Source organism: Chiloscyllium plagiosum, unplaced genomic scaffold (genome assembly GCF_037043375.1).
Source record: "Chiloscyllium plagiosum isolate Xiang-an unplaced genomic scaffold, Cpla_swu_hap1 HiC_scaffold_10, whole genome shotgun sequence".
Classification (NCBI taxonomy): Eukaryota; Metazoa; Chordata; class Chondrichthyes; order Orectolobiformes; family Hemiscylliidae; genus Chiloscyllium; species Chiloscyllium plagiosum.
The window spans coordinates 71,305,545-71,324,334 of record NW_028270148.1 but is presented as its reverse complement, the minus strand read 5'-3'; the positions used below and the strand labels follow the sequence as shown (position 1 = coordinate 71,324,334).

The 18,790-nt window shown below is 42.4% G+C and overlaps 1 protein-coding gene across 5 annotated transcripts in view; it reads left to right on the top strand.

Annotated features, from left to right (window-relative positions):
* The window catches only part of LOC122552908 (ribosomal protein S6 kinase alpha-2), a 438,338-nt gene that overhangs the window by 346,044 nt on the left and 73,504 nt on the right, over positions 1 to 18,790 (top strand). For all 5 annotated transcript variants that reach the window (XM_043696114.2, XM_043696123.2, XM_087991443.1 and 2 more), the window contains 2 exons: positions 8,840 to 8,904; positions 17,719 to 17,821. In XM_043696114.2, coding sequence (XP_043552049.1) covers positions 8,840 to 8,904; positions 17,719 to 17,821 — 168 coding nt within the window. The remainder of the gene's footprint in view (positions 1 to 8,839; positions 8,905 to 17,718; positions 17,822 to 18,790) is intronic.

Below are 18,790 nucleotides of genomic sequence, written 5' to 3'. Positions count from 1 at the left end.
GCTACAGGCTGCAGAGAATCGTTATGAACAGGGACCTGCACCCAGCTCTACAGTCGGACCAGGCTGTGCTGTGTACATTCTTTCCCAGCCTCTGTATGTTGAAAAGTGTTGGTGTGAATGAGTTTGTCAGTGATGTCTGAGGCAGGGAGATAAAACACGAAGAAGGGAGGAATACATTAGGTTGGCAAGGGATTAGGACCCCTGTAGGTTTGTGTCCTGTGCAGTGTATGAGTGTGTGTGTAACGTTACCCTGTAAAGGACCCCACATCATTGAATCCTGCAGCCCCCTCTTACAAAGGTCAAATCACTGACCCCACCGCTTCAAAAGTGGCCAGAGCCAATTTCTTCCCCATAGCACACTTCCAATTTCCAGCATGGTGGAAGCTGAGAGTGAGTGCTCCTTAGCCTGTGGCTTTGATCCTCTGCCTTTACATGTTGGTGAACTTCCGAACATCCAATGCCCTGCCTTGTAGCCCTTCTCATTAACTTCAGAGGCTTCACACCTTCTGAGATGCCACCGAACCCATCTACATGACTTTCCACTTGCCACCTTCCCCATCCAGTCTCCTGGCTCATGAGGTGACCATGGCATATGACCATACAGCCAGGGTTCACCTGACTGTGGACAAACTCCATTCTTACATGACCCTCTTCCTATTCATGCATCACTGTATTTCACCCCCCCAACCCCCCCCCCCCCCCCCCCCCCCCCCCCACCCACCCCCACCCCCCTTCCCCCTACTTCTTCCTCCCCACTACTTGAAGATTTGGTTGTCCCTATTCACAATTGTCAACCCCTTTGCCCAGACCTACAGTCCCCAGTCCTGGAGAATAGATTTCTAAGTCTCCTTCCTATTTCAGTGGCTAATGTTGCCTGTCTCACTTGAGTGAACCAACCAAATAGCCCCAGACAAGAAGAGCCCTGACCCCGACTGGAGGGTGTGCATTTCTGTGAGTTGATGAGTGCTACCTGCCAGACCTGCTGCAACGTAGCCACAAAATTGACTGCGACCAACTATCTGGACTGCAGAGACATGGATCCCCTCACTGAGCTCAGCCTGACTAGACACTTGACTGTGGCTAATCCCTTGGACTCACATGCACTGCCTGCCCTTGACTTGCTGAACCTGGACCCTTGGACTGATGGCTTCCACCTTTGATTTCAGTGAGGACCAGTCCCTAAGATTTTGAGACATGAGTGTCTGCTTGATGTACTTGCAATGTACTTGGGACTAAGTTGGTGTGAGGTTAATGTTACATGGTTCTTGACAACAAGCTGAATCTCCCCCACTTGACTGAGAACTGTGGTGCAGTAAGGCAGGCTGCTAATTGGCAGGGCAAGAATGCTTTGAGCATGCAGGTAGTTGTGAAGTGAGCAAGCACTAAGAGAGAAAACAACAATCCCTGAGTCCAGTCTGTGGGCTGAGTGCAGTCCCTGAGTGCCCAATATAGCCTGCAATCTATCTTCACCACCATAGCCCACATCATTCAGATCCCTATCTGGCCCATAAACAGCACCACAGTTTCAGCACTAAACCTCACTTTAATTCATCACCTTAACACCCAAACCTAACACACTCTGAAACTCCATGGATCTGAAACCCCTCACCACATGGAGAATCCCAATGCATTTTATACATATATTAAGATCGGGCATTGCTAGGGAAAGAGTAGATCCACTTGAGGACAAAGAGAGGAATTTATGTGTGGAGCCAGAAGAAATTGGTGAGGTCCTTAATAAGAACTTTGCATCAATAATCACCAAGACAAAGGACATGAATGAAGGTGAGACTAGGGAAGGGTATGTCGATATTAAGAAAAAGGAGGTATTGGGTGTCTTTAAAAATATTAAGGTAGATAAGCCCCAGGGCCTGATGGGATCTATCTCAGGACACTGAAGGAGGTAAGGGAGAAGATTGCTGGGGCCTTGACAGAGATATTTGTATCCTCTTTAGCCAAAGGCAAAGTCCCAGAGGACTGGCGAGTAGTCAATGTTGTTCCTCTGTTTAAGAGGGGAGTAAGAATACTCCATGAAATTATCAGCTGGTCAGCCTGACGCCAGTGGTATGAAAATTATTAGACATTATTTTTCAAGACAGGACTTACTTTCATTTGGAGAAGAATGGATAATCAACATGGCTTTATGCGTAGGAGGTCTTGTCTCACAAACCTGATTGAGTTTTTTGAAGAAATGACAAAGGTGATTGACGAGGATAGGTCAGTGGATGATGTCTATATGTACTTTACTAAAGTATTTGGCAAGGTTCCTCATGGTAGGCTGATCTAGAAGATTAAGCCTCATGAGATCCATACTGAGTTAGAAAATTGGATACAAAATTACCTTGGCCATAGAAGACAGAGGATAGCTATGGAGGGGTGTTTGTCTGACTGGAGGCCTGTGACGTGTGGCGTTTGGTAAAGAACAGAGCTGGGACCCTTGTTGTTTATAATTATGTAAGTGATTTGGATGAAAATGCAAGTGATCTGATTTGTACCTTTGTACAATAATTGGTGGAATTGTGGATAGTGACGAAGATTATCATAGAAGATAGCAGGATATAGACCAGTTGGAAAGTTGGGCAGATTAAAAGACAGATGGAGTTTAATTGGGACAAGTATGACATGGTGCATCTTGGGAGGTCAAATACAAGAGGAAAATGCGCAGTAAGTGGCAGGAATGAAAACGATAGAACATAGAACATTCCAGCACAGTACAGGCCATTCGCCCCATGATGTTGCGCCGACATACTTATAAGCAAGTTGCAAACTGGCATAAAGATCATTTTGCAAAATATATCTTGGTCAATGATCTATCACATCATTCAAAACATTTTTGCAAATGACTTCATCTAGTTCTTGAATTATAAAGGAAAGTTTTCCAATATGATAAACACAACTAATTGTTTAATTCAGCTACATGATTCATTTCTGCAATTCTTCATTCAAAGGCCAACCTTTATATTAACAGCTTACAGCACAGAATTTCCTTTGCCTTGCATTCTTCATTGGCTGGGCGCTATTTATTAGCAACACACAGGCTTAACTACTTGGAATGTCCTCAACTTTTTTGTTAAAATTATCAGGCCATGTTTTCACTTTTACTAATCCATACTTAAATGATAATTTTTAACATCAAGAAGGAGGCACTCGAACAATAGTTGCTAGAAAAACAGGTCTTGCAACATCTCCTGCTGAGTTTTTCCAGCAATTATTGTTTTTGTTTTCATTTCTGCCATTCTGTGGGCGGCACGGTGGCACAGTGGTTAGCACTGCTGCCTTCACAGCGCCAGAGACCCGGGTTCAATTCCCGACTCAGGCGACTGACTGTGTGGAGTTTGCACATTCTTCCCGTGTCTGCGTGGGTTTCCTCCGGGTGCTCCGGTTTCCTCCCACAGTCACAAAGATGTGCGGGTTAGGTGAATTGGCCATGCTAAATTGCCCGTAGTGTTAGGCTAAAAGGGGTAAATGTAGGGGTATGGGTGGGTTGCGCTTCGGCGGGTCGGTGTGGACTTGTTGGGCCGAAGGGCCTGTTTCCACACTGTAAGTAATCTAATCTAATCTAATTTAGTGCATACTTTCCTCTTGTATTTCACCTCCCAAGATGCACCATCTCACACTTGTCCCAATTAAACTCCATCTGTCTTTTATCTGCCCTACTTTCCAACTAGTCTATATCCTGCTATATCCTATGATAACTTCCTCACTATCCACAACCCCATCAATTTTTGTCTTATCTACAAACTGCTGGAAAAACTCAGCAAGAGATGTTGCAAGACCTGTTTTTTCTAGCAATTTCTGTTTTTGTTTTTGTTTCTGCTTTCCAGCATCTGCAGTTCTTTCATTTATTTTGTTTCACTAAACAAATGGGCATTAGGAGCATTGATTTACATAGGGATCTTGGGTGCAAGCCCATTGCTCCCTGAGAGTGACAACACAAGTGGTTAAGTTTGCAAAGAAAGCATACAGCATGCTTGCATAGATCAGTTGGGATATTAAGTATAAAAATTACCAAGTATAAAGCTTTTTATTAGGCCACATTTGGAGTGTTGTGTGCAGTTCTGGTCAGCAAACTATAAGAAGGATGTGGAGGCACAGGGATTAAAAGATGTTTCCCAGAATGTTGCCTGAATTGAAGTTATTAGCGAAAAAAGAGAAGTTGGTAAACTTGGGTTGTTTTCACTAGAGTATCAGATGGCAAGGGACAAACTGATTGATACATATAAAGTTATAAGAGACATGAATAGGGCAGATAGTTGGAGTCTTTTTCCAAGGATGGAAATGTCAAATACTAGAGGGGAATTAGATTTAAGGTAGAGGGGAAAAGTTTAAAGGAGATGTGCGAGGAAAGTTTTTTTTAACTCAGAGGAACGTAGGTTCCTGGAAGTGTTGCCAGGGGAGGTGGTAGAAGCAGATATGATAGGAACATTTAAGAGGCATTTATACAGACACATAAACAGGCAGGAAATAGAGGGATATGGACCATGTGCAGGAAAATGAGATTAATTTGGAATTATATCATGGTCAGTAAAGACATGGTGGGCCAGAAAGCCTGTTCCTGGGCTGTTCTAATCTATGTTCAATGAGTGCTAAAAGTGTCAGCAGCTTCTATAGCTCTATACATGCCTTGTTCCTTTGCTGCCAGATGAATAGGGTGGCATGGTGGCTCAGTGCCAGGTACCTGGGTTCGATTCCAACTTCGGGCAACTGTCTGGTCGAATTTGCACATTCTCCCCGTGTCTGCATGGGTTCCCTCTGGGTGCTCTGGTTTCCTCCCACAATCCAAAGATGTGCAGGTTAGGTGAATTGGCCATGCTGAATTGCCCATAGTGTTCAGGGATGTGTAGCTTAGGTGCATTAGTCAGGATTAAATGTAGAATAATAGGCTAGGGGAATGGGTCTGGGTGGGTTACTCTTCAGAGGGTTGATGTGGACTTGTTGGACCGAAAGGCCTGTTCCCACATAGTGAGAAGGCAGGCAAAGGCATGCAAAGGTGGTGGTGTGGGAGGTTGTGGTATTGAGAACGAGTGAAAATATTACAGGCAGTAGTGAGAGTACCATGGAATGAGGCTTGGGAGGAGGTGGATGCGGTAGCAGAGATTTAGGGGTGAGAGTAAGGTAGCAGAAGTAAGAATATGCCACATACACTGACGCAGTGAAGAATGATATTTCACCTTCTTGCATCACTGCTACAAGTACTGACTTGGTGCCAACCTTGAACCAAGCTGGCACTGTCTGGTGGTATAACCTTCTTTGCCACAACTTCCATTAGGACTTCCAGGCCCTTGTTGAAGAATTACAGTGCCATCTTCCTATTCTCAGACATCCCTCAGAATCTGTCTGTCAATGAGCTGGGCAACTTTGCAATGCCAGTGCTTGTCCGCCAGTGCACAATGGCCTTTTAAAGATGGATGCCAAAGGATGTCAGTCTTTCAAATAAAGTCTACTGAGAGGCCAGTTCTTCTGGATGGACATCATAGTGGGAGGGGAGGTGAATTCAGTAAAAATCATTCAGAAAATTCACTAGACCTTGCAGTAGAAATACCTCCAAACCACAACTCAGAATGAGCTAAAATATCATAAGATTGGACCCATTGTTACTCAGTTTAAAGCAGGTTTGATTTCTCTAACTTTTTGGTTGATAATTAAGCTAAGTCAATCAGACACTCAAAACTTTTTCAGACCATTTTAGATGCTGAGTTATTGGCATCAGAATTTCAATTTTCCAAGCAATTCTGAAGGAGCCAACTACATTGCGTTTTCTATACTTGGTCCACAATGACATCTTCCCACTGGAAGATCTGGGTCAAATCATTTTTTTCATTTATTCATTCACAGGTTGTGAGCATCACTGGCTGGGTCAACATTTGTTGGTTGATGCTACATTGACTGGAGAAGATGACGGTGAGTCACCTTCTTGAACCAATGCAGTCCCATGAAGTGTACATGCAGCCAGAGTACTGTCAGGAAGGGAGGCCCAGGATTTCAACCAAGCAGTAGTGAAGGAATGTTAATATTTTTCAAGTCAGGATAATGCCTTTGGAGAACTTGCAGGTCATAGTGTTCTCATTGTTTCTGTATCACTCACACTTCTAAAGATTGTGTGTTTAGGAAACTGATGAAGGAGCCTTTGAGAGTTGATGCAGTACCTCTTGTAGATGGTTCATACTGCTGCCACTGTGTATCAGCTATGAAGAGAATGAATTTTTAAGGTGGTGAATGGAGTACCAATCAATTGGGTTAGATGAGCTGAGTATGGTTCGAGCTGCACTATCAAGGCAAGTGGAGAGCATTGCATCACACCCCTAATTTTTACCTCGTAGATGGTGAAAAGGTTTTGAGGAATCAGGAGGTGAAAGAGGCCATTCAGCCCATCATGTCTGTACTTGCTGAATAAACTAGCCACTCATTCTATTCTCAGTTTCCAGCAGCTGTGGCCAAAACAATATTTTATATAGTTTCGCCATTGCATTCTAACTCTTATGTTCAATATGTTACCAAAGAAAGAAAATATCCCATATACCTTCTTTACCTTCTTTACCTTCTTAGGAACCTGAAGCCATGTACTCCAAGGTTACTCGCTTCCTCTACCATTCTTAAAACTCTCCCATTTATTGTATATTCCTTTATTTTTCTAGACCTCCCCAAATGTATAACCTCACACTTCTCTAGATTGAATTCTATTTGCCACTTTGCTGGAAACTCAACCAAAACATTGATATTGCCCTGCTGTCGACAGCCATTCTCTCCACCGTCAGCTACCCAGCCAATTTTTGTGGTTCTGCAAATCCCTGCCTCTGATCTGCTGTGCTAGCCAAAGTATTTATATGACTGATACAGTTCAGTTTTGTATCAAAGGAAACATTCAGCATATTATTAGTGGGGAATTCAATGATGGTAATGTCATTAAATATCAAGATAAGATAGTTAGATTCTCTTTTGTTGGAGAAGGTCATTTTTTGCCTTCGTGAGGCACAAATGTTAGTTGTGGAGAAAGTGAGGTCTGCAGATGCTGGAGATCAGAGCTGAAAATGTGTTGCTGGAAAAGTGCAGCAGGTCAGGCAGCATCCAGGGAACAGGAGAATCGACGTTTCGGGCATAAGCCCTTCTTCAGGAATGAGGAAAGTTTGTCCAGCAGGCTAAGATAAAAGTTAGGGAGGAGGGACTTGGGGGAGGGGCGTCGGAAATGCGATAGGTGGAAAGAGGTCAAGGTGAGGGTGATAGGTCAGACTGGGGTGGGGGCGGAGAGGTCAGGAAGAAGATTGCAGGTTAGGAAGGCGGTGCTGAGTTCGATGGATTTGACTGAGACAAGGTGGGGGGAGGGGAAATGAGGAAACTGGTGAAATCCGAGTTCATCCCTTGTGGTTGGAGGGTTCCTAGCCGGAAGATGAGGCGCTCTTCCTCCAACCGTCGTGTTGTTGTGGCGATGGAGGAGTCCAAAGACCTGCATATCCTTGGTGGAGTGGGAGGGGGAGTTGAAGTGTTGAGCCACAGAGTGGTTGGGTTGGTTGGTCCGGGTGTCCCAGAGGTGTTCTCTGAAACGCTCCGCAAGTAGGCGGCCTGTCTCCCCAATATAGAGGAGGCCACATCGGGTGCAGAGGATGCAATAGATGATATGTGTGGAGGTGCAGGTGAATCTGTGGCGGATATGGAAGTTTCCTTTGGGGCCTTGGAGGGAGGTGAGGTGGGGAGGTGTGGGCGCAAGTCTTGCACCTCCTGCGGTTGCAGGGGAAGGTGCCGGGAGTGGAGGTTGGGTTGGTGGGGGGTGTGGATCTGACGAGGGAGTCACGGAGGGAGTGGTCTTTATGGAATGCTGATAGGGAAAGGGAGGGAAATATATCCTTGGTGGTGGGGTCAGTTTGGAGGTGGCGGAAATGACGGCGGATGATGATCTATACATGGAGATTGGTGGGGTGGTAGGTGAGGACCAGTGAGGTTCTGTCCTGGTGGCGGTTTGAGGGGCGGGGCTCAAGGGCGGAGGAGCGGGAAGTGGAAGAGATGCGGTGGAGGGCATCGTCGACCACATCGGGGGGGAAATTGCGGTCCTTGAAGAAGGAGGCCATCTGGGTTGTACGTTTTTGGAACTGGTCCTCCTGGGAGCAGATGCGGCGGAGATGAAGGAATTGGGAGAATGGGATGGCGTTTTTACAGGGGGCAGGGTGGGAGGAGGTGTAGTCCAGGTAGCTGTGGGAGTCGGTCGGTTTGTAGTAGATGTCCGTGTTGATTCGGTCGCCTGAGATAGAAATAGAAAGGTCGAGGAAGGGGAGGGAGGAATCTGAGACTGTCCAGGTGAATTTGAGGTCGGGGTGGAAGGTGTTGGTGAAGTGGATGAACTGTTCCAACTATCAACTCAAGCCTTAAAGTTGTCCAGGATTTGTTGCATTTGGTTATGGATTATTTCAGAATCTGAGGAGTCACAAATTAAATAATGGTGCAATCATCAACAAACTGCTTATTTTGATTTCATGCTGAAGGGAAGGTGGATGAAGCAACTGAAAATGATTAGGCCTAGACCATTACCTGAAGGGAATTCTGCAGTGATACCTACCAATGGAAACGATTGACCTGCAGTAACCACAATCATCTTCCTTTTTAGAAAATACAGAGATTTTAGCTCAGGCTCCTTGATGCTACACTTGGTCAAACGTCACTGTGATGTCAAAAGCAGTCACTCTCAACTTATCTCATGATTGCATAATCAATAGAACCGAGGGTACACATTCCATTTGGTGCACTGTGCACAATTATAGATCAGATTCAGTGATCTTTATAAAGCAGTGACTTTTGAGAAGTAATGATTTAATTTTTAAAATTTTATTTGTATTTTTATTTTGTTTTAAAGGTGCTGGACCTGACGGAGTTGAGGAGATAAAACGACACTGTTTCTTTGGAACTATAGACTGGAATGTAAGTGCAGCATTTAAATTCTGAAATTCAGTAGTTTGAATTTTTAAACTGTTAGTATGACTTCTTGTTAACGAACATGAGTCTCTGCTGCTAATCAGCCTCTTTGCAATCAGTGACATAAAGTTTCACCTATCGTTTACTCTTTAGCCCTTCTGCATAAAACCCAACAATTTCCTAGCTACTATCAGTTCTAAGCAAGGGTCACTGGACCCAAAGCATTAATTCTGATTTCTCTCCACAGGTGCTGCCAGATCTGCATAGCTTTACCAGCAATTTCTGTTTTTGTTTCTGATTTCCAGCATTTGCAGATTTTTAGTTTTTTTTTATGTAAAGTTCCCTTGTCAGTAGCACAAAGTTGCATTGGCTTTTCTACCTGCTGTTTTTTTGAGGTTTCCCTAGAATGGTTTCAATAACTGAAAAGCCACCAATTTGAATCCATTGGTAACTGATGGGTTGAAACAGTCACTTAACATCAACAGTTAAGATTACTTCCATGAAATCTGCTTCAAAAATCAAGTGTAAAGATAATTATGAGAAAAGTAACAACTTAGCTGGCACTCAGTTGCAAAATTTTGAAAAACATGTGTATTTTGCATACATGCCAAGTTCAATTTTGTATGATAATCCTAGTACTATTTTAAATGCACACTGTCAGTGCTTCCAGTAATATTTTATAAGCTCAATTTTTGTACTATGTAAGTATTAGTACTCATTATTAGTATTCTAAGTGATTATTTACATATGAAATATTTTCAGTGGGGGCTTTGTGGGCGGCACGGTGGCACAGTGGTTAGCACTGCTGCCTCACAGTGCCAGAGACCCGGGTTCAATTCCCGCCTCAGGCGACTGACTGTGTGGAGTTTGCACGTTCTCCCCGTGTCTGTGTGGGTTTCCTCCGGGTACTCCGGTTTCCTCCCACAATCCAAAAATGTGCAGGTTAGGTGAACTGGCCATTCTAAATTGCCCGTAGTGTTAGGTGAAGGGGTAAATGTAGGGGAATGGGTCTGGGTGGGTTACGCTTCGGCGGGTCGGTGTGGACTTGTTGGGCCGAAGGGCCTGTTTCCACACTGTAAGTAATCTAATCTAATCTAATCTTATCAGTTCACCTTTAGTATTTTCAGTGCAACAACAACAAAGCCGACCAGAAGTGGTGGCACAGTGATTAATAGTCAGGAAGAAATTGCCCTGGAGTCCTCAACATTGCTTTTGAACATCATGAAGTCACTTAGCATCATGTCAAACATGGGCAAGGAGAAAACCTGATTACCAATCTGATCAATCGCCCTCCCCCAGTTGATGAATCATTACTCTTTCATATTGAACAACAGTGCATGGTGACATAGCTGTAACATCACTGGAATAGGCTGGATGAGCTGAGTGTGGTTGGAACTGCACTTATCCAGACAAGTGGAGAGTATTCCACCACACTCCTAACTTATACCTTATCGATGGTAAACAGGTTTTGGGGAGTCAGGAGGTGAAACAGGCTACTCAGCCCATCCTTTCTGCACTGGCTAAATAAACTAGCCATTTCATAGTTCAAATTCCACGATGGTAGATAGTGAAATTTTAATTCAAAGAAATTTGAAATTAAAAGCTAGCCTACTGGCAATTGTGTAACTATTGACATGAAAACCCATCTCATTCACTAATGCCATTTAGGGAAGGGACTGGCTTACATATGACTCCATATCCACAGCCAGGTTGAGTCTTATTGCCCTATAGGCAATTAGGGGTCGGTAATAAATGCTGGCATATGATGTCCATGTGTCATGAACAAATAATAAACACTCCAAGACTCAAAAGCATTGAAGGTGGAAAGGGCGCTGAATATGCTGGGGGAACATCTTTGATGTCCATGACTAAGAGTGGTGTGTTAGCACCACCATTGACTGAATTGGCCAAATCCTGAAGGCCACATCTGGCAGATTGGTCCTGTAGCAGATGAGGGAAAAAAATTGATCTTATCCTCACTGGTCACAGATTCATCTGTACTTAATGTTATTGGTAGAACTGAGCACCACTCAATCCTTGCAGAGATTAAGTCTGTCTTCATCTCCATCCTGTTGGTTAGCACTGTCAACATGCAAAATGGGTAGATTTTGAACAAATTGAGCACCTCAAAATTTGGCATCCATGAGGCACTGGACACAATCAGCAGCAGAATTGTATTCAATTAATATCTGAAACCTAATCACCCAGCATGTCCTACACTATCATTTCCATCAGCTAAGGGAATCAATCCTGGATCCATGAAGAGTGCTGTAGAAGAGCAATCCAGGAGCAACATCAGGCCGGACTAAACGTGAAATGTCAATATGTTAAAGCACAACACAGGACTACTTGCATTCCTGGCAGTGGAGGTAACGTAGGGCTAAGTGACTTTCAAAACCAACAGATAATATCAGAGCTTCTCAATTCTGTCCAATCCAGTCACTAATGATAATAAACAATTAACAGCTCAATGGAGAAAGGAACTCCATAAGTACCTACAGCCTCAATGATGTGGGAGCCCAGCACATCAGTGCAAAAGACAAGGCTAAAACATTTATTACCAACTATAACCAGAAGGGGCATGTTGGTGATCCTCCTCAGCCTCCCTCTGAGCTCCACAGGATCACAGATACCAGTCTTTAGCTAATTTGATTCATTCCATGTATGAATTGGCTGAAGTTGCTGAATACTGCACAGGTTATGGTTCTATTCTGTATTAATTTTAATGTTTGCCATAATTTTGTAATCTTCCCATGAGGAGGTGCCAGAGGATTTAAAAGTGGCAAATGTGACACCCTTATTTAAGAAAGAATATAAGAACGTTGCTAGCAATTACAGGCTGCTCAGTTTAGCATAGTGGGGAAAGTATTTTTAGAAACAATAATCAGGGGAAATACATGGGCACAGACTTAGCTTGATTTGAATTAATTAACGAGAGCCAGCATGGATTTGTAACAGCTAGATTGTGTTTAACAAATCTAATTGGATTTTTGTGATAAAATAACACAGAAGAGTGATGAAGAGAATGCTATTATCTATATGGATTCTAGAAAAATGTTTGACAAAGTATCACATAAAGTCTAGTTAACTTTAGAATATGAATGTCAGTTTCAACTCAGAAAAAAAATTGGCTCAAGGACAGATTTTTCAGACTGGAGAACACTGGTGATGTTCTCCAAAGCTTAGTAATATATATATATATATATATAAAATGGGCTAGATATTATGGTTTTGTGACTATGTCCAAGTTGCATCGAGTTTTTCTGAGGGATATCCACTGTGAGGCCGAGCAAGGCTTCTCGTCTATTCTTGCCAAACTCACCTCGTTAACTACCTACCCTGCCTATATGGTATCACCCATACCTGATCCCAGCGCCATCATACCACTCACTGTTCCCACAAAAACTTGCCACTCGGTGGATATCCCAGAATTCGCCCATATTCCTTGCACCTGTACATTCTTTAAAAGCCCATTATGCACCCAGACAGCCAGTCTGGAGCTGTCCTGCAAGTTTTCTGACTTTTGTCCCAGATATAGCAAATGGAGGGTAATCATCACCTTGCTTTGTGGACAAGGTCATAGAGATATTACTGGACAGGCTGACACAGAGGTAAAACTTCATCTTCCCCCAGAAGCAGCAACAGAGGCCACAACTTTGGACCGTGAACATGCTGGCTTGGTCTGAGGTTACCCATGTTAAAGCACTCTTTGCCATCTGAAAAAAATGCCCGACACAGTCAGGGACATTCTCAGTTCTGCCAGTGCAAGTGCCACCACCTTCTCTCTAATGACTCACATACTCTTTATCTCTGCTAGTGTACCAATTTCCCATGTTATACTAATCTCACAACATCCTGCAACATCTTCCCTTACTCACCATCACCTACCCTAAACTCTGCACACCACTATTCCTGCATGCTCTCTGCACTGCCTACTGACTCAGTGAGGACTCCTCCCCACTTGCACTAGCAATAACAACTGTGCCATGCACTTCATCGCCCTTAATACCTGTCTCTTTCTCATTCCAGGAGGAAAGAAATTCCAAACAGAGCTGGAAAGACTATTGATCGGTAGTTGACATTTGACTCCACACTCTTTTGTGGACTGTGGCTGTCCCAAGTAACTGATTGATTGTGTCCAAGTCCCTTGTCTGATATTGGAGTCTGCCCCTGACTTACTGTCATGGACCCCCAATTCCAGACTTTCTCACTTGACTAACTGAAGTAGAAAATGGGGGAGATACTAAATGAATATTTTGCATCAGTATTTACTGTGGAAAAGGACATGGAAGATATAGACTGTAGGGAAATAGATGGTGACATCTTGCAACATGTCCAGATTACAGAGGAGGCAGTGCTGGTTCTCTTGAAAGGGTGGATGTCTTGAAAGGTGGATAAATCCCCAGGACCTGATCAGGTGTACCCGAGAACTCTGTGGGAAGCTAGAAAAGTGATTGCTGGGCCTCTTGCAGAGATATTTGTATCATCGATAGTCACAGGTGAGTTGCCGGAAGACTGGAGGTTGGCAAACGTGGTGCCACTGTTTAAGAAGGGTGGTAAAGACAAGCCAGGGAACTATAGAACAGTGAGCCTGACCTCGGTGGTGGGCAAGTTGTTGGAGGGAATCCTGAGGGACAGGATGTATATGTATTTGGAAAGGCAAGGACTGATTCGGGATAGTCAACATGGCTTTGTGCGTGGGAAATCATGTTTCACAAATTTGATTGAGTTTTTTGAAGAAGTACCAAAGAAGATTGATGAGGGCAGAGCAGTAGATATGATCTATATGGACTTCAGTAAGGCGTTCAACAAGGTTCCCCATGGGAGACTGATTAGCAAGGTTAGATCTCATGGAATACAGGGAGAACTAGCCATTTGGATACAGATCTGGGTCAAAGGTAGAAGACAGAGGATGGTGGTGGAGGCTTGTTTTTCAGACCGGAGGCCTATGACCAATGGAGTGCCACAAGGATCAGTGCTGGGCCCTCTACTTTTTGTCATTTACATAAATGATTTGGATGTGAGCATAAGAGGTACAGTTAGTAAGTTTGCAGATGACACCAAAATTGGAGATGTAGTGGACAGCAAAGAGGGTTACCTCAAATTACAACAGGATCTGGAGCAGATGGGCCAATGGGCTGAGAAGTGGCAAATGGAGATTAATTCAGATAAATACAAGGTGCTGCATTTTGGGAAAGCAAATCTTAGCAGGACTTATACACTTAATGGTAAGGTCCTGGGAATGTTGGTGAAGAAAGAGACCTTGGAGTGCAGGTTCCTAGCTCCTTGAAAGTGGAGTCGCAGGTAGATAGGATAGTGAAGAAGGCGTTTGGTATGCTTTCCTTTATTGGTCAGAGTATTGAGTACAGGGGTTGGGAGGTCATATTGCAGCTGTACAGGACATTGGTCAGAGTATTGAGTACAGGAGTTGGGAGGTCATATTGCAGCTGTACAGGACATTGGTTAGGCCACTGTTGGAATATTGTGTGCAATTCTGGTCTCCTTCCTATCGGAAAGATGTTGTGAAACTTGAAAGGGTTCAGAAAAGATTTACAAGGATGTTGCCAGGGTTGGAGGATCTGAGCTACAGGGAGAGGCTGAACAGGCTAGGGCTGTTTTCCCTGGAGCATCGGAGGCTGAGGGGTGACCTTATAGAGGTTTCCAAATTATGAGGAGCATGAATAGGATAAATAGACAAAGTATTTTCGCTGGGGTTGGGGAGTCCAGAACTAGAGGGCATAGATTTAGGGTGAGAGGGGAAAGATATAAAAGAGACCTAAGGGGCAACTGTTTCACACAGAGGGTGGTACGTGTATGGAATGAGCTGCCAGAGGATGTGGTGGAGGCTGATACAATTGCAACATTGAAGAGGCATTTGGATTGGTATATGAATAGGAAGGGTTTGGAGGGATATGGGCCGGGTGCTGGCAGGTGGGACTAGATTGGGTTGGGATATCTGGTCGGCGTGGATGGATTAGACTGAAGGGTCTGTTTCCATGCTGTATATCTCTATGACTCTATGACTCTAAGTTCTGCTGACTATCATGTCAAGCAAACTCTCTTTGTGTTTATGGTAATTGGCAAAGCAAGACAGAAGTAATACAAGCTAGTATCTCTGGCTGAGGGAGGCAAAGCATACAAATGCAAGGCACGCCACACACGGCGGAGATACTGTAAGTATCCAGGTAAGTTCAGAGTGAGTGAGTGCATGATGTGAACAAAGAGCATGTAGATGCAGCCTGGTCCAGTCTATCAGCTGGTGTCTGTTCCTGAGCACAAGGTGTCCCTGCTGTAATTACCACTGCAGCAGAGATAGAGACATGCAGCATTGAAGTTCAACAGCTTCTGGGAAGTGGATTGAGATGTGCCATAAAGCTTTTTAGAGTCTGGCACATATTGGATGCCAATGTGCATGGACATGGGGAGCAGTGCCTGGTTGCTCATGGAGCACTCTGAGATGTTGGTGCCCAAGTCCAAATAGGAGGTGATTAGACTCTGTCTTGTTGAAGATTGTTGTTGTGTAATACTTGTATGTTATAAATTTTACTTACAAGCAGGGATCTGAATTTGCCAGACACCCATTCTGTTTTTCATGATGCATTTTCTCAGATTTAGCTCATTTGCAGGTTTAGTTAGATAGGAAACTGAATTTCAATGAGGCAAATTGTGTGGAAAATGAGGCATTTAACAAGCAATAATCCCTAAACTCCTTTACTTGGCACCTGCCACTGCCTATTAAGAAACTCATCAAGCTGCTTATGACAAGCATAAAAATGGCATGAGTTACTTTCAATGTCAAGGTGGGTCTTACCAGGTTTTTCATCCAATTCTGACACAAATCTTGCTGTAGCCCACATTGCTCAGACCCCTAAATATTTCAGTGAATGACTTGGATAGAATAAAGTAAATTTCAAAATTTGCTGATAATGCCATATGGGACAATTACTTACAATAATACCAGTTGACTACAACAAGGCATAGATAGGCTAGCAGAATTAGCAAAGAATTGTCAAATAGAGAGTAATACAAGAAATTGATTAATTTAGGCAGGAGCTATAGAGCTAGCCTTGGTATAGCGTAGGTGATGTGCTGCGGTGCATCTTACAATTGATACAACAGCCCAATTGGTATCCCAGTGGCAAAGAGAATGAATGGTGGATGGGGTGCCAATCAATTAGGCTAGTTCTGAGCTTTTTAAATGGTGAAGCAGCATTCGTTTGGGAAATTCTAAAGTATTCTTCTACATTCTTAATTTATATCGCAGAACTTATTCCAGTGGCTGCAGAATACCTCTGACCTCTTCCTGTAATGATGTATTTATGTGTCTGGTTCAGTTAAATTTCCCATCAATGATTACGTTCAGGATGTTGATGATTATCTATTGTGCAGTTCTAATTCCTTTGAATATCAGTAAGAAGTGATTAGATTCTGTCTTGGTGGAGATTGTTATGTGTGATACTTACATGATCCAAATTTTACTTACTACTTAACAACCCAAACCTGAGTGTCATCCAAGCCTTCTTCAGTGCGGGTACAGGAGGTTATCAGATCTGAAAGAATTGCAAATATAACACTGCAGTCATTGACAAACATCCCATATTCTGACCTTATGATGGACAGAAGTTTACTGCTGACACAATAAAGGTAATTGGGAGGAAAAGTCAGCCCTGATAAGCTCCTGCAGCAATGTCCTAGGGCTGAGATAATTGCCCTCTTAAAAAGCAGAAATATTTTCCTTTGTTCGATGTAGGACACCAGTGGAAGATTTGACTCCGATTTCCAGTGGGTTCTTTGATGTCAAATCTGGTCAAATGTTTTAATTGCAAAGACAGTTCTTTTTATCTCACAGAACTTAAGTGTTCTGTACATGTTTGGACCAAGGCTGTAATGATGTCTAGAGCTCAGTGTCTAAAAAATCATGGCAAAAAATGCTTGGGGAACATGGTCAAAGCTGTTGGCTGATAGAGCAACTTCCACAAAAATGAATGTAAGCAGCTTTTTCTATTGATAAAAGAAAGCTTTAAAAGCAAAATAAACTGGAAGAAAACTTAGAATTCCATGCATTTGTCAGAGGCACATTTAAAGCAAGAATAGCACAATACTATACCATTCTTGTGGTCAGGCACATCTCCAATAAATAGATATCTTAATAGGAGTACAATCTAAATAAGGACATTATTAAATTCTGTCATTTGATCAATATCTCAGTTTTGGTCTTACATTTAGGATACTATAACAAGAAAATCCTTTGAAAATTAAAGCAAATTAAGTACTAAACTGTTGCAACTGATAGAAACAATAAAAAAAAGTTTAGATTAGATCTGCATATTACAGAATTGAACTATGTTCTAAGAAAAGGGAGAGTGTTGAAGTGTAGTCACACCCCAAATAGAAAGTAAAAGCACCTCAAAATTTCCATAATTTCATCCTCTACAGAGTCTGCTAATATTTCAATACCACTGTGTTTATTTTTAAGTTTTGTTCCTTTCATGGTGCAGATATGCTAATTTAGTTAAATGGAGGAAATCATAATGATGATGGCATTGTATCAGATGTTATCTTACTCCATTGTGCTACTGCACCAGTTAACTTTCTGCAACAAACAGTACATATTCAACATAAGATAAAGTGAGGAGAATAATTTTGTACTATATGTTATTTTACTGAAGTGGTTAGTATGCATTTAATGAGTTAGCAGCTATGTTAAAATATTTAAGACAAAATTTAATGTTAAATCATTAACTAGTACGCTAAGATTGAGGAAAATTTAAATTTGTGTTATTTAATTCTACATCACTGAAATGTATACTTTCACAACAGAAGCTATACAGGAAAGAAATTAAGCCACCGTTTAAACCAGCTGTAGGGAGACCAGAGGATACATTTCACTTTGACCCTGAATTCACATCAAGGACACCAATTGGTGAGTAGTTCCTTTTGTGGTTTTTAGAATTGCTCAGTTAAGTTCATGCATTAAACTTGGAGTAATTTTGAAGTTATGTGTTTGTGTAAAATAGACAATGGTGAACCAGAATGTTTCATTTGCTGTCTGGAACTTTAATTTAATCTTCTGGGCAGGATTGTGTCATCAATTTTGGTTAATGCAGGTTTTTAGTTAATCCTAAAGTTTGTGCTATTCTGAAGCATTTAGTTTATTCAGAACTACATTTATAGATGGTAATGATTTTGTTTAGTGGCTGTCCAAACCATTTGATTCTTGTGTAAATATTATTGGAATAAGAATATGTTATTTATGCTAATGTATATTTTTGAAAAAGTCTTTCATGGGTTGTGGGTGTCACCAGGAAGTCAGCATTCAATGCCCATCTCTAACTACTCTTGAACTGAATGACTTGCTAGTTCAATTCAGATGGCAGTTAAGAGTCAATCACATTACTATGAGTCTAGAGTTACATGTCGGCCAGATTCAGTAAGGACAACAGATTTCTTTCTCTAAAGGTCACGTGAACCAGATGGATTTTAATGATAGTTGATAATGTTCCACACTCACCACTACTGAGACTAATTTTCAATTCTTAAATTACTAAGTGAATTTGAATTCCATCAGCTGATATAATGGAATTTGAACCCATGTCCCCAAAGTATTGGCCTCAGTCTCTCGATTATTGGTATAATGACATTACCATGAAGTCACTTTTGTAGGTGAAATAGGAACCCCAGATTTCCTGTTTGTTTAGTGGATAGATCTGCATGGAAAAACTAACAGTAAAATTTTAAACAAGACATCTCTCGCCACAGGAGCTGTGGCCCAGATAATGCTGTCACCTTAATTCCATGTATGCAAGATTAATTACTCCTTCAATAAGAGTTTTTGGAATATACATTCATCTATAGAAAAACTCCAAGCTTGACTCTTGTCCCAAAGCAATAT